Here is a 22,333-nt window from a genome sequence, read left to right on the forward strand (position 1 = left end):
ATGCTATCTAAAGAAGCACGTTGAAAATTTTCTGAAATAGGAAAGAAAGGTTATAAGAGAAGGAGTGCAATTATATTAAATTCTGACTGCAATTTATCATTTCCAACTAAAATCTGTTAGGTTATTACTACATTTCACCTGCGTGCCACCAGTTTTACCCAAATCCCTGGAGTGGTTAGAGCCTGACTTTTCTTCACACTCTTAGCAAAATCGAAAGCAAGAATAGTGTTAAAATTCATTTTTACAGAATCTATGACTCTGATATGAATAAGTCTAAGCCTTTAGAGCAGTGTCTACCTTTTCTTTACTTTGTCTGTATTTTCCACAATGAAATTGAGTATACTAATATTCTTGCTTGTGCTTTCCAGGAAAATTGAGAGCAATACTTTTTTTCAGGCTCTGACTGTTAATGTGAGTGCCAGATAGTGTGCTTCCATGGTGTAATTACATTCTGGTTGTACTGGATGCTGGCTCTGGGGTATTTTGATGCCTCAGGCAAACCAGAAGAGGTCGGTTTCTCACAAGCTTAAGTCACTCACACAAAAAAGAGCCACTAAAGATTCTGCCCCTGATGTTTTGCTGCCCATGGCAACTGCAAAGCAAGCGTGGTTCTATCTACTGTAATGCAAATAGTTTGCGGTGACTGCACTTTATGTTGAATAACTGATTTCTTAATATCAGTTTTTAATTTGCTAGCAACCCAAAAAGCTTAAATATAAGAATTTTGTGGGGTTTCAGTTGTGAGTATGCTTAATGAGTTAAAATGAAAATATTTAAAATTTAAAATATTACTGAAGATGTCACAGTAAACCTTTTACTGTCTTCATCTTGTCTTTTCTCCTCTCCCAAACGATCAGTGCAGGGGCACTGTCCCAGACCCCTGCTGATACCTAAGCTAGGACTTCGGGTTTGCTGCATTTGCCTATTTCCAGACAGAGAAGCACCCTACTTGTGCATAAGCATGATTGTACTAAAATTGTTTTGCAGTCAGTACTAAAGTACTAAATTGTTTTGCATTTCTTTTAGAGATGGGAAAACCCACATATATTATTGTGCAAAAAACCATAAATCACCATGTTTTGCTTCGTCTCTCTTGATTCAAGGGATTTATACCCTTACAAATTGTCGCTTGCAGGAGAGTAATGCTGTTTTCTATTGCTTGTTGTAGTCACTGTGGTTGGGCAGTTTTGGAGAACCGTTTTCCACCAGATGTTTCTGGTTTGGTGTTGTGATGGAAAGGGTCGTTTTTTTTCCCAGATGCGGGGCCAGATGTCCCCTTTCCCACTTGCCAGCTGACCAGCATGTATGAGTGAGCACAGTTCAGCCCTGGGTTAGGACTAACAGAGGTACCTGCTTTGTCCTCTTCCTGCTGGCTGCAGCAGTGGAACTTAACAAGTTGCCAGTTTAAGGGGTAAAGGCATCAGCCTGCATCTGGGTGGAATTTCCAGCAGGAGTCCCAGCTAGTGGGCATTCCAGCACCTGCTGATTTGCTGCTGGTTCATTGCTGGTTTGCTGCTGAGGCAGCCCAGCTCCATGGGGCCAAGCTCCACATGACCCCCATGCTCCCAGCACTCTGCCAGACTGCCTGCCTGGCCAGTGGACAAGGCCACCTTGTTGCCCAGGCTGGTCTCCCACCTCAATTTCAAGTTGGTTAGGACCACAAGTGAGCTTGGGGTCTCTGCTTGGAGGTTGCTCTGTGCTGCAGGACATCATGGCGTTTATTCTCCAGCTTTGATATCAAATCTCAGCCCCCACAAGCAGCTGCACCAACAGGGAGCAGTGCTGTCCCTGCTGTCCTACAGGGAGCTGTGCTGTCCCTGCTCCTTCAGAGCAGCCTGGTGTGCCTGAGAAGGTTTCAGCACAAAAAATATTTGCAGTCTCAGACTTGATGGTGAAGTTAAGTGGGTAGAAATGATGAGAGATAATGCAGGGTGTACTGGTTGATTTTGAAGAGCCTTAGCTAGGCACAAGGTCAACACCAACACTTCTGAGCACATTTAAAACCTAAAAACCTATTACATGAGAAGAAGGAACTAGGCTTCTCTTTTCCTAAGCATGGTTGGTATTTGGTAGGAGAACAAGGTAGACAGTCAAGTTGCAAAATGCTCAGCTGTGTAAGGTCCTACAGCTACACCTGCACAAGGGCTTGTTTCTCTCCTGAGGCCAGCTGGCTCCACACAGCTCACATCCATGCTGCAGATCCTTTTATGCTCCCAAACCATGGGGATCATTCAAAATACCCAGTGGAAACAATCTATGGCCTATGCCACTCCCTAAACCAGGCTGGGAATTTTCTGGGCAAGAGCTAGTTGGCACACACCAAACTGGGGACCTGGCAAATGATCAGTCAGTGCAGCCAGAGTAGGTCAGTGCCCAGAGCTGCCTCCTGGCTCTCTTTAGTGCATTTTTTTAGCTGCAGTTTACAAGCCTTGGGTTTTCAGGGGCCAGCAGGCATTTAGGAGTTAGAAAGCATGGATTCTTTGGAAAAGCCTATGTTGAACACTGTGAATGGTATTGAAAATTAGGGAAATCTATCTGCCATCCACACTGCCTCTTCTACACAGTTACTTTCCAGACTACAGATGCACTTTTATGTTTAAATACAGTTATGTCTTATGAAACAGTAGTGATAGGCACAGTTCACTTGGCTACACTTCTCTGTGCTAGAAAATAAGGAGCCTGGATGTAAAGAGAGGACAAGAGTAAATGGACATAAATTGAAATACAGGAAATTCAAGTTAAATATAAGAAAAAACTTTGGTTTTTTACTTTGAGAGTGGTCAAACAGCGGAACAAGTTGCCTAGAGAGCTTGTGGAGTCTCCATCCTTGGAGATATTCTGAAAAAAGTACTGGTCAACCTGCTCCAGTTGACCCTGCATTGAGCAGCGGTTTGTACTAGACAACCCATGGAGGTACCTTCCAGCCTCAGCAATTCTGTGATTCAATAGCTGCTTTACATACATATAATGTAAGTAATCATAACATGGTAGTGATAAGCACAGTAAAAGCGTCAACCTGTGGCTGCCCATACCAGAATTTCATGTTTCAGTCTGATGGATGACATCTTATTTTGAGGCAGTACCTTCCCTACTCCTGTAAGAGCACTCTCTAAATGTCAGTTTGTCTGTGTCCTAGGAAAATGTTTCAGAATCAAAGATCAGCACTAAGGCAGGCTGTAAGCCCCAAATAAGCTAGCTCTTAACAGGAGAAAAACCTCTCCAGCACCAGGGGGTATTAATGAAAGAAGAAGAGAGGCTGGCTCTGATCTTCCAGAAATACTCTGGTGCTCCTATTAAGCTGACTTAACTCATAACTGGTATCATAGGCTTTGCTTTGGTTAGCGTGAAATGCCTGCTGCAGAGAGAGAGGGGAAGGATTCAAGCCATCTTCAGCTTTATTCTTCTGCAATGAATCCCAGCTGCTTGAGATGACCTCAGCAGCTCACAGGCACTGAGGTGGTGAAAACTGAAGAGGCTCATTCTTCCTGACAGATTCCTGCTTGGATGTAAGGACTGCAGCTACAGTACCTGTAATATAAAAAAAAAAAAGGTAGTTGTCTGCTATTCATATGCCACCCATGAAGTGACTGTGATTGGAGTAATTTAATGTAAACACTGACCTATCAATCACTTGTTTAATCATCACAATGTTTTTGTAATTTTGAAGGTGTTTATAAAATAGTTAAAAGAAGAGCTCATTCCAATGTTTACATTATCACCGATGTCAGGTTATGCTGATGCCAGAATCCTATCTTCTTTGTCATCATAAGAAGGATCACAATGAAGATTATAATTATAACTCAGTAGGGGATTCATCAGCAAATTAACAGAGAAGCTTATAGACTTCTGACAGAAAGCAAACAGACTGGATTAATTAAAAGTCAAAGAGGCACAGCACATGGAAGTGTGACAGAGAAACACCACCTTGAATTTTTGACTGACCAGCAAAGATTTTGCTCCTGTCTTCATTTTAATAACTATAACTCACTGGAGAGCTTTTTATCCATACCCTAAAAATCTCAAGCTGCACAGAGTATTCAGCAAGAGACTTAAATCTGCCGCTAACAAATCTTGTCCTGTATTTGCCCCAGACCACAGAAAGAAATAATATCCACAAAAAGAATAACAAAAGTAAAAAATATGGATCCAGAATATAAACTGAAGAGGATGCTTAGGGTACCATGCCAAACCTTGAGGTGAAACAGAAGACACTGTGAAACAGCAAAGCTGCTCGGGCGTTACATGCAAAATTCATTCACCCCATCACGTACTTAGGCTTCTGCCTCTGAGTATTACAGCCTCCCCTCCTCTGTGAAGGATTCTCTTCCCTCGGGATGAGACAGTAAGTTTTTCGTCATCTATTTAGGTTTCACAACAGAAAATGTCGGCCAAAATACAAAAAAGTAGAGCCACAGTGCAGTTGTCCAGGAAAAAGGGAGCAGCTGGATAATGCCATCCATTAATGTTGAAGTCAAATAAGAATGCCTAAAGAAAACTAAAACACAGCTGCTCGGAAATGGCTCATGAAGTTGTAGAGATGAAAAGGGTTCATAAAGCATTTTCAGTAAGGTTTCGAATGTAAAAATTTAATTTCCTTTGTGTTTTGAACAAATTAATTTTCCTATGGCATGTCTAGATTTTTTTTGTTTAACAAACTAGGCAAAAGTCAATGTTTTGGTACTGCTAATACTAAATGTTCTGGTGAAATGTTTTTTCATTTTTTTTCCTCAAAAGGAAATTGTGAAATTTCACGGTTTTTCTAATCACAAGCAAAAAAAATTGTAAGGCTCCAAGCAAGTGCTGTTGAAGAAGACTGTTGAAGTCTGCTACTGCCATTTTTATAAATGCTCTGGCCTGAATCCGTCCTGCTTAAACCAAGTCAGGCATGGAGTTATCCTGGGCTTGTTATAGGCTGCCAAGTGAAGAACCAAGTCCCGGAAGTCTCTCTCTCTCTCTCCTGACTCTATAAGGAATCACAGGTAATTGCCTTCATTATTTTGGTACCTACAGGTTGGTGGGCATCTGTGCTTAGCTACAAACCCAGGCTGACCTTGGCCATCCCACAGGGACAATTTTTATGTAGCCACAGCAGTGAGCAGGAAACAAGGGAAATAAAGCCCTAGGAAGCAGAGGCAAAGCAAGGATTTTACCATGTTATGTTTTTACAAAATTTATCATTATTACAACAAGGAGGAGAATCCCCTATTTTTTGCACTTAAAACCAAAACAAAACCTCCTCACTGTTTAGCAAAGGATTCTGCATCAGGCAAAAACATTTGCCACGCAGCATGGCCAAAACTAGTGAGACTGTGGTGGCACTGGCCCCGTGTAACTAAGGATGAGCATTTCCAACTCTAGCGAAAGGGGCCATATTTAAAATCTTGGTGAAATCTGACCCCAGATTCTGTCTACATCTAATCTGTGACAGGGCCTAAATTTAACTGCTGGTCCTTGTATAATAACCCAGTTACAGGTATCTGGAGCATTGAATCTGGATGTGGTCTTATATGTCTCTTATCTCCTTGTCTGCCATGGTGTTCAATACTGCAGAAGTACCTATGTTCCCTTATTCTTTATACACTACTTTTTTAAGTTTGCCTTTTATCATTAACAGAATTCTATACATAAAAGTATTTCTTCCTACACAGATTAGTTAGGTTTTGCAGAGAAACTTTCTGAGTAAACCTTACCTGCCGGAAGGTGTGAACTGTGTGAATGAGTGTGAACTGTGGCTGCATTGCAGTGCAAAGGCTTGTCTGAGCAGTACAAACAGAGCTGGTCAGGATGAGAATCCTATTCACGTGATTAAAGTTTACATCTATAAATGGCCCTGGGATTAAAAAAATCCTTCCTTGCCATCCAGAGACCCAACCAAACACAAACATATGGTGATACATATATTTGTTTTCACAAGGGAAATGGATTTAGGCTCTTTTATTTTTTTTTTTTTAAAGGAAATCTACAAAATCATCTTCCCAGAAAGGATTGAGCTGGGGAGTGAAAAGGTGGTTGTCATTGTTATCAGTGGTTCTGCCACACATTGAAATGTTATTTTACTGCATAAGCTCACATTCCTCTGCTTTACTAATTGAAGCTTATATCACATATTTCTTTTTATTTGGGAGAAAACTACTATAAGCAAAGGATAGGTTAAAATGCTGCACTTTATTCTCATTGCTCAGAAGTCTGTAGTTAAGCAGAAGTTTCCTTTTTTGCTTTGCTTCTATCTCATGTGCTGCCAGAACAGTGTGCTGTGGTTTTGCCCTGCTCTGGGCCGGCTGTCGCAGCCCTCCCCAGTGTCTGAGGCACGGCCAGCGCCACAGGCTATCTTCGTTGCAGATTTTTCAGCAGAGGTATACTGCTTCATTTGTCCCCACCATAAATAGATCTCTGCCAGACAACAATTTTTTTTTTTTTTTTTTTAATCCTAATGGAAATTGCCATTCAAATGGAAGCAATTTAATTTAAAGTACATGGTATGAAAAGCAAAAAGCCATACTACTATTCTGTCACAGTGTACTTTTCCATACCATGGCAACCATAATGGCCTCACATCCCAACTGGGTGCAAGTCTCAGCCTGCCTAACATCCAAACAGCTCAGACTCCTTCAGTTCAGGTTTTTTTAATACAGCATTTTCCTCGAGAATTAATTGCTGAACTAAAATCCCTTAGACATTCCCCTGCATTTGTTCTGAAGACTGGTTTGTGCATCCTCAGCAGCAATTTTGGACAAGAATGCATTTCCAGTTTTCATTAGAGCAGATAACAGCTTGAATAACTGTGCTGTAGTAAGAGAAGTGACCAGGAGAGCAGGTCAGAGATTTCCCCCGTGAAAGAAAAAATTAAAAAGAGAAAATGTTCTTGGTTGCCACTATTGGCAAGCACAGATCAGCAAAATTAAATTAGTATGAGACTCAATTTGCTTTCTCATATATAAATCACCATTTATTATATTAACATATTGGGAACAGAGCTGCTTTTTTTTTTTCATCCTCAGCAAAAAGAATAGTACCTGTGAACAAAGCATTTGTTCCTAGACACAAGAAGAGGATCACCTTTGTAAACGTTCATTGATTGTAAGACTAAGAAAGGACCGTTATTTTCATATAATTGTATCTCTGGCATAAAGCTCGCCCTTCAACTTAATTCTACACTTCATCTATAATGTATGTTGAATGATCGCATATATTTTAGAATATAGAAGTTAAGACTTCTTATGAAAATTAAGATTTATCAAATTGTCCTTAATCGTTCCCTCCCTTTACTTACGGCAGGTAGGACAATAACTTTGTTTTATTTTGTACATAGCAGACTATAAAACTCATACTTGTCTTGCCCCTACCTCCAAACAGACTTACATGCTGCAGTCGATATATTGAGCATAGTGTCATATTGTCTTGAGCATCAGCTTTCCCAAGTCTCAACTGCTGTGATTTTCTAGTTGTAAAACCTATTTCCTGCTTTTTCCCTCATGGCTTATTTTAAGGTAGTTGGCCTTCTGAGTGTCTCAAACTGGAAATATAAACTATCCTGGAGCAGCACGTGGTGCATTATAAGAAAGACAGGAGTTGCCTGGGAAAATGTAAAATGTTTTACTTTAAAGAAGCCACACTTAGAAAAGGCTACTGGTAAACTTTTAAGGCCAGTGAGTTCTAATACATATTTTGTGACAGTAGCAGAGCTATTGGCTTCTGTTATTGTGGAGCACCTGATTCAGGTTTGAAAATGTGGCCCTTTATTTGATGGAATTACTGTAATCCTTTGACATAAGGGAATAATTCTGCCAGTCCTGTGATTTTGATGTACTCTTAGACAGACAGCCACCTGGCTGCAAGGGGTACTGGTGTTAAAAGTGAGGGTTTAGCAATTCCAGTAAGTAAACACATTGCCCAGTAAAATTTGGCATCCAGACAGCTGCTTTCTGTGGGTGATTCTGACCTTCTCACAAGCTTCCCAAGACCCGTCAGAGCACAGCACCTTTGAAGATCTGCCTGCGTTGGTTAAATTCAAGCACATTTATCAACAGCTCTAAGCCTATGTCTGAACTATGAAAAGTTGGGATGAAAAACGTCAGCTGGAAAACTTTAATCCTCTCCTGGTTGCAGCCTTCAGCTGCCCAGCCAGACCAGCACATGGAGCCGTGCAGGAGGAGAGCCTTGCAGTACTGTCTGGCTTCATTACCAATATGGAAGTCATCTCTGCATGTTTTTCTGCTCAAGTTATTGTTGAGGTATTTGACCAAGAGCCATCCTCCACAGAATCAGCTAAGAAATGTTTTCTGGCTTTCCGAAGGGTAATTAGCATTGGGCTGACATTGTTACAGGCTGAAATATCCACTTAGCTGACTGCAGGGGCTTCTGCTGTTCATTTGAACTCTGAAGACTGGCTGACTTCTGCAGTCTGAGAGCTAGCAAGGGAAGGAAGGAACCAGCAAAATGAGATGTTTACATACTAGCAGAAGTTGCCTGGGGTGACAAAAGCCTCTCTGTTTACTCTTTTGGCTACTGTAAGTGGGAGATGCAGTCCCTTCAGCCACAGCGAAGCTGACCTCTGTCTCCGGTGCATGTTCTGGCCAGCTTGTGGAGGACCAACAAAAGCCTTTCTGTGCTGAAGCAGTTCCTTCACACTAGTCTTATGGAGCTAGTGCTGCTTCAAGTGACTTCTGAGAGGGAAAAATGGACTGAAAAGTGCTCTGTGAGAGAGCAAAATGGAAAGCAGCCAGACATTTGCAACACGAATTTTTTTGCTCTCATACAGTCTTCATTGTCATAGTTTAATACCGAGTCTTTTGATTGTGGAGAAAGTAGCACAAGCCCAAAAATTTGTCATTTAAAAGGTTCACCATGAGGCTGAGTATTGTATGCCTGGAGCCAAGAGAAGACTTAGTAACAACCTTCAGATATTGAGAAAATTCGTCAATCCTTGTTGCTTAGTATCTGAATGATCATTCACAAACATTTATGAGGCCATGGTGACCTGCCAGTTATGCTGACGATCTGATCTCCTCCAGATCAGATATGTGACCTTCATATACTCGTCATATTTGCCAGTGCTTCAGATCATTTGTTTTGATTTAGTCATCAGCCTTTTGAAAGACATACACATTAGAGGGAAAAAAAAAAAAAAAAGTAGATGAAATTGCATGACTGAATAATATCTTGGCCTCATAATCATAACAGACGTGAGAATTTTTTTCTTCTCCTCAGTCTGCTGTTAGGTATAAAATAATGTAGCACACAAGTTTTGTTGGTGATTTATAGCTTGCTAAAATGTCAACATAGTTTAAGCTGCCACACCAGTGGTTCAAAATCTTCTTATTCTAAATATTGAAGGCCCACCATGGGTGCTGGCCTTTGAAGACTCCATCAGCTGTAAAAGACAGAATGATACCCTGACTTTGCTTCTCCTTGGATAATCTAAACAGGAGCTTGAGGAAACCTAGTCTGCCAATTTTATGTGTCGCTTTGTTTATCTCATACCTCAAACTTTAAAGCCACATACAACATTAATTTATAGTATTTTACATACATTCACTGTAAATAAACAGTAGCTGTTTGAAGTTATTTATTCTTTATAACTGGGCATTAAGATCAATTACAAAATATGACCCTTCTTTCTTTGAAAACAGTAAGGGAATGCCTCATTAACTTCTGGAGGAGTGGAACCAATATCTGTTTAATAATGAATGTCCTGGTTGTGTTCAAACTCATTGACCACAGGAGTAAGGGCAGACCTTAGCTTGTTGGTTACCAAGCTTCAAGTGATTAGTTTTACTTCTCTGTGAAACCTTGGTTAACAAAAATTTATGGCATGAGTATTGTTCAAAGTTCTTTAAGATAGTTCCACAGAAAAGCATTTTACAGTCTTTCTCAACAAAGAACAATCTAACTTTTAGGAAGCTTCCAAATACTGCATCAAGCAGACTTGTTTGCGGTTGCCCATTTCTATAAAGCAGAATTTTCCATGTCCATTTACTTTTGGTTTGTCTTCTCTCTTTTTTTTCTGTTCGCTCACTCACACACGTGAATTGTCAAGGTCAGGGTCCACATGTTTTATTGCTGTCACTTCACAGATTACTTTTTTATGTTCTGTGGACCACTCGTGGCTCAGGGACCACCCAAGAAAGTGGCTGCCTTGGGACACCGAAAGGGGCAAGGATGCCAGGGCTGCCACCCTCAGCAAGGCTGGGCTGCTGGTCTTGTGCTGGGTCTGCCTGGAAGTCGAGCTAACCTCCTGCCACATGTGATCTGACGTGATTTATGAACATGACCATCAGCAGATTAAATAATTGCTGCCAGGTTGGCAGGCTGAAGCCGTTCCTGTAGGTGGGAATGAAGAAACACAAGGCAAGGTATGTAAAGCACATTCTGTTTGCATACAAATACCAGTCATGGTCTAGCTCTTGGTTCATACTCAGTAATCCCCCACTGATGACTGTATGCCACCGTTCTTGTCAAATTAATATAGCACCCAGGAACCCACACCAGGGATTAGGACTACGCTGCATTAAATCTTGTTCAAACATCTAACAGAAGTCGGTTGTTGCACCAGGGAACTCCCAACTGGGGAAATCCTAGCAATCAAACCTAGGAATGGCTACAGAGTGTTAGGGAGGAATGCAATGTTCTTTGTCTCAGCATGCTCACAACCAAAATGTTCTCAGATTCCATAATCCATAACAGAGAGTTTTGTGGAGGGTTTGGAAGTGGCCATAGAGTCTGATAGTTGTATCTATCCATCATTCAGCACAATGTGGGAGAAAGGATGAAAATGCACATTGAAAAGCCTAGCAAATGGAACTGTGTCAGTTCCTGATTTGAGATGAGAGCAGGTGGTGCTTGTAATATGTAAAGAAACTTAATTTTCCTTGAAAGCATAAATAGCCACCATTAGTCTGAAAACTCTTGGAGGGAATCAGTGGAAGGCACTCAAGAGGGAAAGCGAGTTGCTCAGTGGTGGCATAGGTAGTAATCAGGGAAAAGATTCAGGTGGTTGTAATTGTAGAACATGGAACGCAGAAGTACAGGTACATTTATAAAGCCTAGAGAAGGCGAAGTGGTAGTAATGAAGACCCCAGGATAAGGAGAGTTTCCACAACTGTTTTCACTGGATAAATGGTGCATGCCATATTGGACACATTAAGCAAGAAAGACTTGCAAGACTTAGATGAAAATTGGATATGGTGATGTAGAGAAGAGTGGAGATCAGAAATGTGTGAGCCTGAATGTCAGGAAAAAACTGGTGGTGTTGTCCATAGTAAATGAACAAATAATTTTGGAAAGGACTGCAGATCAAGAGCTTGATTTTGACCACTTTGAGATAATGTCTTAGACTTCTGCAAGCTTCTGCCAAAGGTGCACTCTATAATTTTAATTTGGCCAGAAGGAACAAACTCTCTCCATTAGAGCCTTTATAAAGATGCTTATTAGTTCTGTATTTGAGAAGTAAGCTGTCAAAGGTGGGGAATATAGTAAGAGTCAAAGAAAACTTGCAGCCTCTGCCACCCATCCTCAGAGGCTGGAGCAAGGAGAAAAGAACCTGCAGAGCTTGGCAACGGAAAAAGTGTTACAAACAGTCAGAGAAGAACTGGGACAAAAAGTATCAGAGGCAAAGATATCAACAAGGTGGAAAAGATGAAGACAGAGATCACAAGGACTTTTGCCAGAAAACTTTCAAGGTGAGTCCAAGGGCAACTTGATCAAAGGAAGTGGAGGATGTAGTGAGAGGGGGAAAAAAAGAAAACAAAAACGGTAAGGTGTAGACAGTGACTGTCAATTTTGGCAAGCTGGCTGGTAGAAGGAAGCATTGGGCAGCAGCTGAGGAGGCAAGTAGGGGTAAAAAGGGGGTTAATGTTTTTTAAGGGGTTGCTAACAAAAGCTTATGCACTGAACTCTAAATTGTATGCAAGGAGAGCTTATCTAAACCAACCAATTAAGTAAAAATGGATTAAAGGTTTCAGGAACTGATTGTACAGATGAGGGAGGTAGATAGCAGGTCATTTACACAAAAAGGAAACAAGAGAAAGCTCAAAATAGGCATTTGGGAAACTACAGAATTTTCCTTACTGGCCTTCCTTTGCATGGAGTGTGTACCCTTCTGTATTTCAGCTATTTAAAACAAATAAAAAAAAAATAGTAGAAACTAATTTCTTGTTCTGGCCAAACAACTGAATTTTTGATCAAGAAGGTCAAAGTACCTAAGATGTGTGTCTAGTACCAGTGCAGGGGGGGTAAGCTTTGAGTTTTTCCATGATCAGTAGTGACAGCTGTTTCTGATACTGTCATCAAATGGGACAAAGGGAAGAGAAGACATCTATTTCTTGCTTCTAAATAAATTTGGCAGTATAGCTGGGCGCCTGACAATGAACGTTTGAAGATGACTAAATCTGCTTTTGCTAAACTGTTATGAAGCAGGAAATGCTGAGAACGGAGGCTGGTTAAGCTGTTATTCTGTTGAACTGATGAAAGTCACAGAGAGGAAAAGTGTTTAATAATTGCTCCGCTTCTGTGGAAGGAGGTTTTCTGCCAGGCAGCTGCTCCTGTGGGCTCTGACAGTCCTCAGCTTCTGCTGGAGGTGGTAGGAGCAGGAAACCTTTCTTGTGTTTCGCAGCAGGGACCTCCCTGGATCAGGGAAGCGTGCCCTGGGCTGGGCAGGGTGCCCGGGTGAGCTGTACCGCCGTGCCCGTCACCAGGAGAGCCTCACTGCTCTCCCCCTGGCATGGACCGGCAGAAGAGAGCATGGTTCCTTACATGGAGCACCCGATGCTTCTGGAAATATCTGGCAAAACATCTTGTGAAGCGTTGAGAGCCTGTGTTTCTTCCATTGTGCGGATGCCTAGCTGAGCGAGAGAGCAATGTCTTTTGTAACATTATGTACTCTTATGTAACATATATATAGTGTGTAGGCTTTGCTTTTATTACCACAGTATATAGCTTTAAAATCTGTTACATCTGCAGGCAGCCAGGATACTCTTTTAACTACGACAGTCAGCAGTCCTCAGGCACCATGCACCAGTAGAGAGTGACCCAGACAAATGATCCACCCCTGAAACCCCGGTGGAACGATGCACCATTTCAGCAGTAGGCACAAGGTGCACTAGGACTCACTCTGCAGGACAGCAGGCTCCTATGCCTCCCTCTCAGGAAATGAAATTCTTTTCTTTGATATTTCCATGCACTGGGCCAGAGCTGGGATATGATTTCTAAGTGAGATTTTGTCTGTAGGTATAGCTGTCACATGCAAGAGATATCCCACGTTCCTTGTTTTTGCAAATACAGTAGCACTTGGTCCCTTAATCCCATAGTTTTCATCCCTTGTATTTGGGAACAAATGCAAACATATATAGCTCACATATATATATAGGTCACATATATGTGTATATAGACACAATGGGCCACAAAACCTAGTTATGAGTTTGTGTGTTTCACAAAAACAGTACAGAAATGCTGATTTTTGTCTGGCTCCATGCTTTTAAGGAGTGAAAAGAAACCTTGTTCCCGAGATCAGTCTGGTGCAATTAGAAGCTTCATCTCTGTTCCAGGGAAAGGAGGCACGTGAAGCTCCCACCTGGGTCAAAATGTAGCCTTCAGTCACACAGTTAATGTTAACATACTTTCATAAACTGTAAGATGGATGTACTGAGTTTTGATTTCATAAAGTCATATAGTCACTTAGGTTGCAAGGAACCTTGGGAAAGCACACGGTCCAACCTGATGTACAAAGCAGAATCAACACTGAATTTAACCAGATTGCTCAAGGCTTTGTCTAGTCTAGTACTGAAAACCTCCTAGGAGAGAAACTTCACAGAATCTCTGGGAAACCACACCGGTGATTAAATATGCTCAGTGAAATAATTTCTTCCTTATATCCAGTCAGAATATGCTCTCTTCTAAATCATGACCAGACATCTCCATCTTCTGGGTAAGCTCCCCATAAGTCCAGGCAGGCCTCTAGTGCCCCAAAGTTGCCCCTTCTCCTGGCTGAGCAAGCCCAGGCCCCTCAGCCTTTCCTCACAGGTGATGAGCTTCAGTCCCCTGATCACCTTGGTGATCTCTACTGGATTTGGACAAGTCTATTAAAATCTTCTTGTACAGAGGGGACAAGTATAATATTACAGGCACAGCCTAAGGCATGGTGGCCAAATGAGGACCTCTCCTTCAAAGATGAAGGAAAATAGCCTCACACTGACACCAGCTGGTCCCTCTGTGCACTCACATGCAGCCCAGCCCTATGGACTTCTGTGGGTCAAGATTTCTCAAAAAATCACTGACTCAACCTTTTCTCTCCTCCTTGGACTTTGTCTGTGGGCGCAAAGGCCTGGTAGATCTTCTCAGTCCAGACCAAGGCAAAAATGTATTGAGCTCCTCAATCTTGTCTGTGTCCAGATCACTCACCTCACTCAGCTACAGGCCTATATTTTCCTTGTTTTTCTTTTACTGTGAAGGTAGGAGGAGAAACTCTTCCTGTAGCCCCTGACACCCTTTGTTGGGTTTAACTCAAGCTGAGCTTGAGCTTTCCTAACACCATTCCTGTATTGCGGGTCTGTATTTTTTCTATATTCCTTATTTTTACCTTGCCTTGACTTTCATCTATTGTACACATCATCTTTTTGGCATTGGAGTTCAGTCATGGGGTCCCTTCTTAGCCAAGATGGTCTGATACAGCTACTAGTTGTCCTGTATCAGTATGGGCCACTCCTGTGCTTGGAGGACGCTGCCCTTGAAGACCTGCCAGGTCTTCTGGGCTCCATTGCCTTCAGAACCACCACTCACTGCTTCCAACTTAGCCAAAGACCTGTGGTGGGTGCTGTTTTTCATGACATTAGTTTTGGTTTTCTCTCTGTTGTTTTTTTTTTTTTAATTCAAAAATCCATTTCAGTTGGGAAAAAAAAATATGAGAAAGCAGTTTCAGAGAAGTCAAAACATATTTGACTGTTAAATTCAAAACAAAGTGTTCCATAAAAAAGAAAATTTCAAATTTCTTTTTCCTGTTTAGTGGTCTGAATACATGATTTTTGTTTGATATTCTCACTTTTGCTGAGGGAACCAGAACATATTTCTTTTAGGATTGGCATAAAGTAGACATTTTTATTTGGTCATTATCCTCTTTGGCCAGGTTTGTTTGCTTGATAATTTCAAAGTGGTTTGAGTTCTGAAACGCTGAAAATCAGGCTGCTTTCTGTGGGTAAGCTTTGCCTTTCACTGCTTTCTGAAAGTCTGGAAATGTGTTTTTGATAGAGAGAGGATCAGCTCCAAATCATAAAACTAAATAACCCTTCAAACTTTAGGGAATTCAAATTGCCAACCAGACTTCAATCCTGAGTTTGGTAAATGTCAACACCGTTCCTTGGGCAGTGAAGCGGGGTGAAGGAAGAAGTGTTAAATAGGATGGGGAGCTGCCTTAATTACTTGAGATGGGGAGCTGCCTTAATTACTCGAATCAATTTGTGTTTTTTTCCAGGAGATATTTAATTCAGGAACACTTGGTTATTTCATATCTTGTGACACTGCTTAGCCTTCTAATCTAGCGCTTTGGTCAGATGGAGAGAAGCAAAAAGACGGATGTTGATTAAACAGCATAGATGTTATTACGTGACTGCAAAAATGCCAGAAAGTTGTCCCATTTGCACTCATAATTTATAAGTAATCTAGAAATATGCTTTGAGGCAGTGACTTAATCTAAAAAGAATTACTAGTTCAAAGTGTATTAGTGTACTGCTGCTGAATATGGCTTGGCATTAAGGGTTTCTTCATCAGCATTAATTGGATTGAATTACCTGCAGTGAAATATGAGTCCTTTGAGGAAAACCAATTCTTGTCCTGATGGCTTTAGAAGCATAAAAGGGGGTGAGGGGGAGGGGAGAGGAGGGAAGGAAAAAGGCAACAAGAGGCGGTGTTCAGATAGTTTAAAGCAGAATAAGAGTGAGTTTGAACATGTTGTGGGTATGAGATCTTGTCAGGGAGTGATGAGAACGGGCAGCCTTCGGGCTGGAAGGGGGGTTTTGCTGTCAGCCCTCCTGGGTGAAGAGCAAGGCCCAGGCAGAGTGTGAGGTTGTGGCACAGCAGTTGGGTCAGGCACAGAGGGGACCGGAGACCAGCAGTGTCAGTGGGACAACTTTGACCCCGTGAACCACCTCTGCACGCAAGGTGACAGCAGGGCAGGGCAACCCGGGCTGGGGGCAGAGCAGGGAGAGGAATGAAACAGCATCAGGATGGTGCTTCAGGAGGGTGAGGGTGTTACTGCCTGGAATAAGGGACATTGAAGAGACAGGGTGGCTCTCTGGATGAGCATTTGCGGTCCTCCATATTTGAAAGTTAAATTAGGAAGCTTGTGTAGTTTATGTGGAACCAATAACTTAATGTTTCTAATTTGGATCTGCTGTATGTACAAGCAAGATCTTCTAAAATACCCCCAATATATTCCCCTTTGGGAATATCTTGGCTTTTTTTTTTTTTTCTATGAGTAAAATCTTAGAGTTTATATTTGTTGCTCATCTTTACTACCATGCTTCACCAATGAATAGAAACAAACCCCAAGCAACAGCGTTCTGGTGTCTCTTGATTACTCTTTGAGAAGGCTGAGGGCACGAACTGTGTTACCAGTGTATGAAGATTGAAAAGATGAGAAGGAAATATCCTTTCTAATAAATTAATGTTATCATAGTAGCAGCTGTAAAAACAGTTGGGGTGACCTGAGTAATAAGGTTTCACTCTGTCTCTAGCCAGAATGTAACCTTTCAGCAAACAATTTAGTTATTGCTAAACAAAGACTCCGGGTATGAATAGATCCAACTTGCTTAGAAAAGGGTATCTCTGTGGATAGAGCTCCACCTCGCTACCTGCTTATCATTCGCTTCATATTGACAAAGGGCAGGACACACAGCTTGAATAACCCTGCTGGAGTGACACTCAAGAGCCCTGGTAATGGCCTCTTCTCTTGAATTGTTTTAGCCAAGCAGGAGCTGTGGATGAATGTGCCAGTGTGCTCCTGGGCATGCCCAGCTCCAGTGCTTCTGACCACCCTTGGCAGTCACTGTGGGTTACTCCAATGCTATGTGGCTGGCTAACTACACTTTTAATCTAGGAGTATAACTGCTATCATGTAACTAAATATTTTATTTCGCCAGACTTTTTTTGCACTGTGAAAGTCTGACACTTTATGCATGAAATGTATCTTTTCAGGAAAGCCACCAGCCTTTTCTCTCACACATGTGCCTATGTTACTGACAGGAATTACGTTACCTGCACATTGAGTCACAGAATCACAGAATCGTAGAATGGTTTGGGTTGGAAGGGACTTTAAAGATCATCTAGTTCCAACCCCCTGACATGGGCAGGGACACCTTCAACTAGATCGGGTTGCTCAAAGCCCCATCCAGCCTGGCCTTGAAGACATTTAGATTCATGATATCTAATCTAAATCTCCCCTCTTTCAGTTTAAATCCATTACTCCTCATCCTATAGCTATAATCCCTGATAAAGAGTCCCTCCCCATCTTTCACATAGGTCCCCTTTAAGTACTGGAAGGCCACTACAAGGTCTCCCCGGAGCCTTCTCTTCTTCAGGCTGAACAACCCCAACTCTCTCAGCCTGTCCTCATAGGAGAGGACCCATCCCTCTGATCATATTTGTGGCTCTTTTCTGGACTCGCTCCAACAGGTCCATGTCCTTCTTACGTCAGCGGCCCCAGAGCTGGACGCAGTATTCCAGGTCACGTCTCATGAGAATGGAGTAGAGGGCAGAACCACCTCCCTTGACCTGCTGGCCACACTTCTGATGCAGCCCAGGAGTCACACTAACCTATTTCTTTGTGTAGCTGAGCATCTTATTTCATAATACACACATAGGGTCAGTTAACTCTGACAAGCTGATGCTGTCAGAACATCTTGAGGCTTATGAATAATGACATTGAGACTTGTGCACTTACTGCTCAGTGCAGGAAACCCTGTGAGTCTTTACTTCCAAATGACACTGTGGTATTAAATGACTGGCAGAGGTGAAGGTAGGCTGTACAACAGAGGTTATGAAAAACCATTAAATAAGACTGAGAGATGCCTCTACATGAAAACACTCATTGATGTAATTTCTCTCAATCTCCTGCAATTTTCACATTGAATATTGCAATTAAACTACATAGCCAAAAGCCTTGCTCTACCAAAAATACCATTTCATGAAGCCTCATCATACTAACTGTATATCACGTGCCTTCCTTTCTCTCCATAAGTTTGCCTTTTTCATCTTTGATAAAATCCCTAAAAAACAATGCATTCTGGCTCCTAGCAAATCCTGTTTGAAGTACGGAATAGTAGCTCTTAGACAGGTACTGTGAATGTGCAAGAAATGTCCCTGTAAGTCCAGAGGTAAACAACTGAGAGACAAATTTGCCCAACAAAACCAGTATAATTTTGAAATAATATCCATTAGCCTATAGTTAGGTGAAATCATATTAAAAGTGTTTGTCTTACTAAACGATGATGCTAAAGAAGCCAGCTTTGTGGTAGCCAAGCACCCTAAGTGTTTCTTCCTGTATCACAGTTAGTTAATTGGAAATGGTTTGATTATTGCAGGGCACGGTTACAAGTACTGTGGCTTGGAAGCATGAATTTATTTGCTTGTTTTACGTCTGAACAACAGTTTCCCAGGGAACGAAGTACTGTCTTTTGTGTAGAAAAAAAAGAGAGGAGCCCAGAGCCCATCACAGAGCAGTGATGGGCTCCTGTTGGAAGTGGAGCTGGCTGCACTCCTGTTGTATGACCCATTGTAAGATCCTGTTTTCAGCTCTTTGTAACTCTGTTGGACTGGAATAACTTATGTCGAAATTTTTTTCAAGTGATGTATTTGGAAAAAACTATCCCATATTTTGGAGTGGCGTGGACATAAACAGTGAAGCATAAGAACCTCCAGGTTAAGTGACACTGGGGCCATGACTTTTGGATATACACCATCAATTCCTCTTACTCACAGTTTGAGGTAATCTGGATCTTGCCCCATATGCCTTAAGTGTGCACTGCTTTTTGAAAATTGTGCCTCTAGAAGTGCTATGACAGTGGGGTGTTTGATTATCCAGCTGTGGTTATCTAAAGCAGCTGGGGTACAATTTCTCCTCAACAAGCAGAGGAACTGATGCACAAGGGAAACTTTTTCCTTCTGACAATTAGAAATGGTAAGTAGAACTATGTATGATCTGTAATTAAACCAAAACTCTTACAGCAGTAATGACACCAGAAAACCTAATTCAGTCTTAGGTTTTGTTGAAATCATATATTTTTGACTAACAGCTAGGTTCCTACTAGAACTGTGTCAAAAACTAGGGGACCCAGAAACTAATCTTCTTCATTTACTGTTTAGGTTTTTTTGAAAATAATAACCCATCATCTCTGGTCTCTCTTCTCCGTCATCTTTTTACCTTGATTTTCCCTCCTATTTTAGCTTGAATTCTTCCATCACACCACACCAGAGCTGAGGAGATGGGATTAGGCCCATTCATTGAGACCTGCTTGCTTGTCCTGAACATGGGACAGGGAAAGTAACTGCAATTTGATTAATTTTCATAGACCTTACATGACTTGCTGGCCGAAACCAGCCAGCAGCAGGGACTTCATAACTGTCCTCAAAACTAAACTTTCAGATATCCTGTAGTAGATACTTACCCTTTTCATCCAGCTCCATGTGGTATTTGGAGGTCAACAGAATACATTCTCCATGTGAGAAATGATGCAATCTTGTCATGGCTTTGGCACCAGCAGTCTCCTCTCTGTTAGGTGTGATGCTCTCCTTGCATCAGGACAGCTCTGCACGACGCACACTGGAGGAGACCTCTGGTGCAGGTGGGAAGCTGTCATCATGAGACACTGGGTCCATGTGAGTGATGACCTTCAGATGATCAGTCTCAGAAAGAGGGTCAGGTTAAAATTCTGGTAGAATAATTCCCACGTCTACTGTCTGAGCCTTGAAAATTTTTAACTTGCTTGAGATGGGCAATACTGATCTGATCAAGGATTACCAAGGGAAAAAGAGAAGGAAATACTATTCTGTTCTACTGGGCATCTTTCAGTAGTTTTTTCAATAAAACATGGTAAGTTTCCTAAAATTCTATATTCAAGGAAGAGAATATTTGTCTTGGAAATTCACCATAGTATTGTTTGAACTAAGAGGCTTGTGAAAAAGGCAGTCAGTATGGGCATTTAAAAACTTGCCATTAGTTCATTTTTTTTTGGTTCTTTCTTCCTTCAGCAAAGAAATGTCCAACACAAGCTAACACAGCTTTAACCACGACTTCTGTATTTTCAGGGATTAAGCATCTGAAGAGTCAGAGTGATTCAGCGTTTCCAGAGGAAGAAGAGGGAGTTAGTGAAAGGGAAGAGGAGTGGGGCCATTAAAGAGCGCGGCACTGCCTCGGGCCCCGTCACGGGGAGTAACTGAGCCACGCAGCCACGTGTGCGTCCGACCATTCGCCACTGCTTGTGTCCCCACACCACAGCGCTCGGCGTGCCGGCGGCGCCGGGGCTCCCTGGGGAGCACCCTCAGCTGGGTTCTACAGCCGCCTGCAAATGTGTTTCGTGATCCTTATACCCAAAGATAAACCAGTTATTTTAAATTCTTTTTTCTTTCATTTTCTATGACTTAGAAATGTAATTTGCAAACGTGTTAGCGACCTGACATCAGTACTGCCAGAGCTTAACTACTGCGTGAGCTGTACTCTAAGACCTGTTGTAAATAAAACTGATTTAAAAGCTACAAAATAAATATGTTCATTTAGACAAGACTGTGTGTTGTACAATGGGTTTGTCTAGCGTGCAGAGAAATGTTCATATGAAATAATCCTTTTAGTTAAGGGCACCTTTTACCAGTATTGTTAGAGTTACTTACATTAGTGTAGATAGAAACAAAGTAAGCAGAGATGTCTCGGTCTAGTGAAGAAGGGTACAAAGACATTCTTCCCTGTGTTCCCTGGATATGCAATGCTTAAAGTACTTTTGCTTTTGGTCTGAGGCTGCCTAGTCATATCAACCAAAACAATTTCTCTTTATGCAAGATCATTGCTGTCTGGAGGCATTAGAAAGTTTTGTTTTGGGAATCAAAGGAAACACAGGGGTGTGCGAGACCCATGAGCAGGGTCCCATGCGCCAGCTGAGCTGTGGAAAATGCCGATATTCACCTTTGTCGCAGCAAGTCCAGGGTATGGCCTTCTCTGAGAAAGCGGGACAGACTACTCTGCATTTGTCACAGCTTCAGCCAGCAAATGCCAGTACATCAAGCTGCGGTGATTTATCTTCTGTCTGAGCCCTAGGGTTTTTGATTCAAGTTCAGTGTGGTTCATACCAACATTTTCATTTGTTAGACCACACAAACTCTGTGGCATAAAATGAAATAAAGTGGAGAAGGAAAATCACATTCTTCAAAGTCACACTTGACAGATCGTTTCTTTTTTTATCAATGGACACTTTTTAAACCAGTTCATTGTAATTTTGTATTAACTGTTTGCCTTTGATACAAAGTTTTACCCTCCATTTAGCTTCCACTGCTTTAAGTCTCTTTTAAAGGGCTGAGCTAGCAAAAAAAAAAAAAAAAAAAAAAAAAAGGAGAGGAAGTGTATCAAAACACAGAGCCTTTTGTCTATGCCTTGTGTGGTGGTTTCAGTCTCGATCTGAGCTCTTCCACGAAGACCTGCTGAGAACAGGATCTGTCAACAAGTGTTTCTTTATATTTGGGAGCCATCTTTTTGCCCTTCATCTGTATGTCTGTATATGTCCTCTTTGTTGTTGTTTTCTGTAGAAACCCTGCAAACAGGATCTGTGACTCCAGCTCAGTATGGGTGTGCAAGACAGACTAAAAGAAGGCCTCTTCAGTTGTACAGCAGCAGCTACGAAACTTAGGGGACTGAGGGCTTTTTATGCAACAAACAACAAAGCGAAGGAAGTGACCCTTCAGAAAACATTTGAATGGACCAAATTTAAGACTGGAATGGCAGTAAGAAGAGCTGGGCTCTGGTCCCAGCTTTGCCACAGCTTTGCTTTTGCACAGCACCAGACTCTCCATGTAGTCACTCATTGCCACAGCACTCCCAGTTGTAAAACAGTCATTGGAGTTTAACCTCACACCATCTATCTGTGTTGTTAATAAAGAGCTAGTTAATAAAGAGCTTTTGATATTAATGGCTTTTTGCTGGTTATTAGTACCCATAGACCAGATGAGGACTGTCTAGGACTTATGGGCAAATGAAAAAATGTGCGTGAATTATAATACTTGATGATACCAAAACATGGTATCAAACACTTTAGAATCTCAACATTTCAAAGGTAACACAAAACACTTGATAAGAGCTTGGAGAATT

The 22,333-nt window shown here is 41.7% G+C and overlaps 1 protein-coding gene across 1 annotated transcript in view; it reads left to right on the forward strand.

The window, feature by feature from the left end:
• Window positions 1-20,378, forward strand: part of PPP1R1C (protein phosphatase 1 regulatory inhibitor subunit 1C) — a 54,276-nt gene extending 33,898 nt beyond the window's left edge. The window contains 1 exon segment of the mRNA XM_074145637.1: window positions 20,290-20,378. Within this exon segment, the coding sequence (XP_074001738.1) occupies window positions 20,290-20,378 (89 nt within the window).
• The last annotated feature ends 1,955 nt before the right edge of the window (window positions 20,379-22,333 follow it).

Source organism: Numenius arquata, chromosome 3 (genome assembly GCF_964106895.1).
Source record: "Numenius arquata chromosome 3, bNumArq3.hap1.1, whole genome shotgun sequence".
NCBI classification, from domain to species: Eukaryota; Metazoa; Chordata; class Aves; order Charadriiformes; family Scolopacidae; genus Numenius; species Numenius arquata.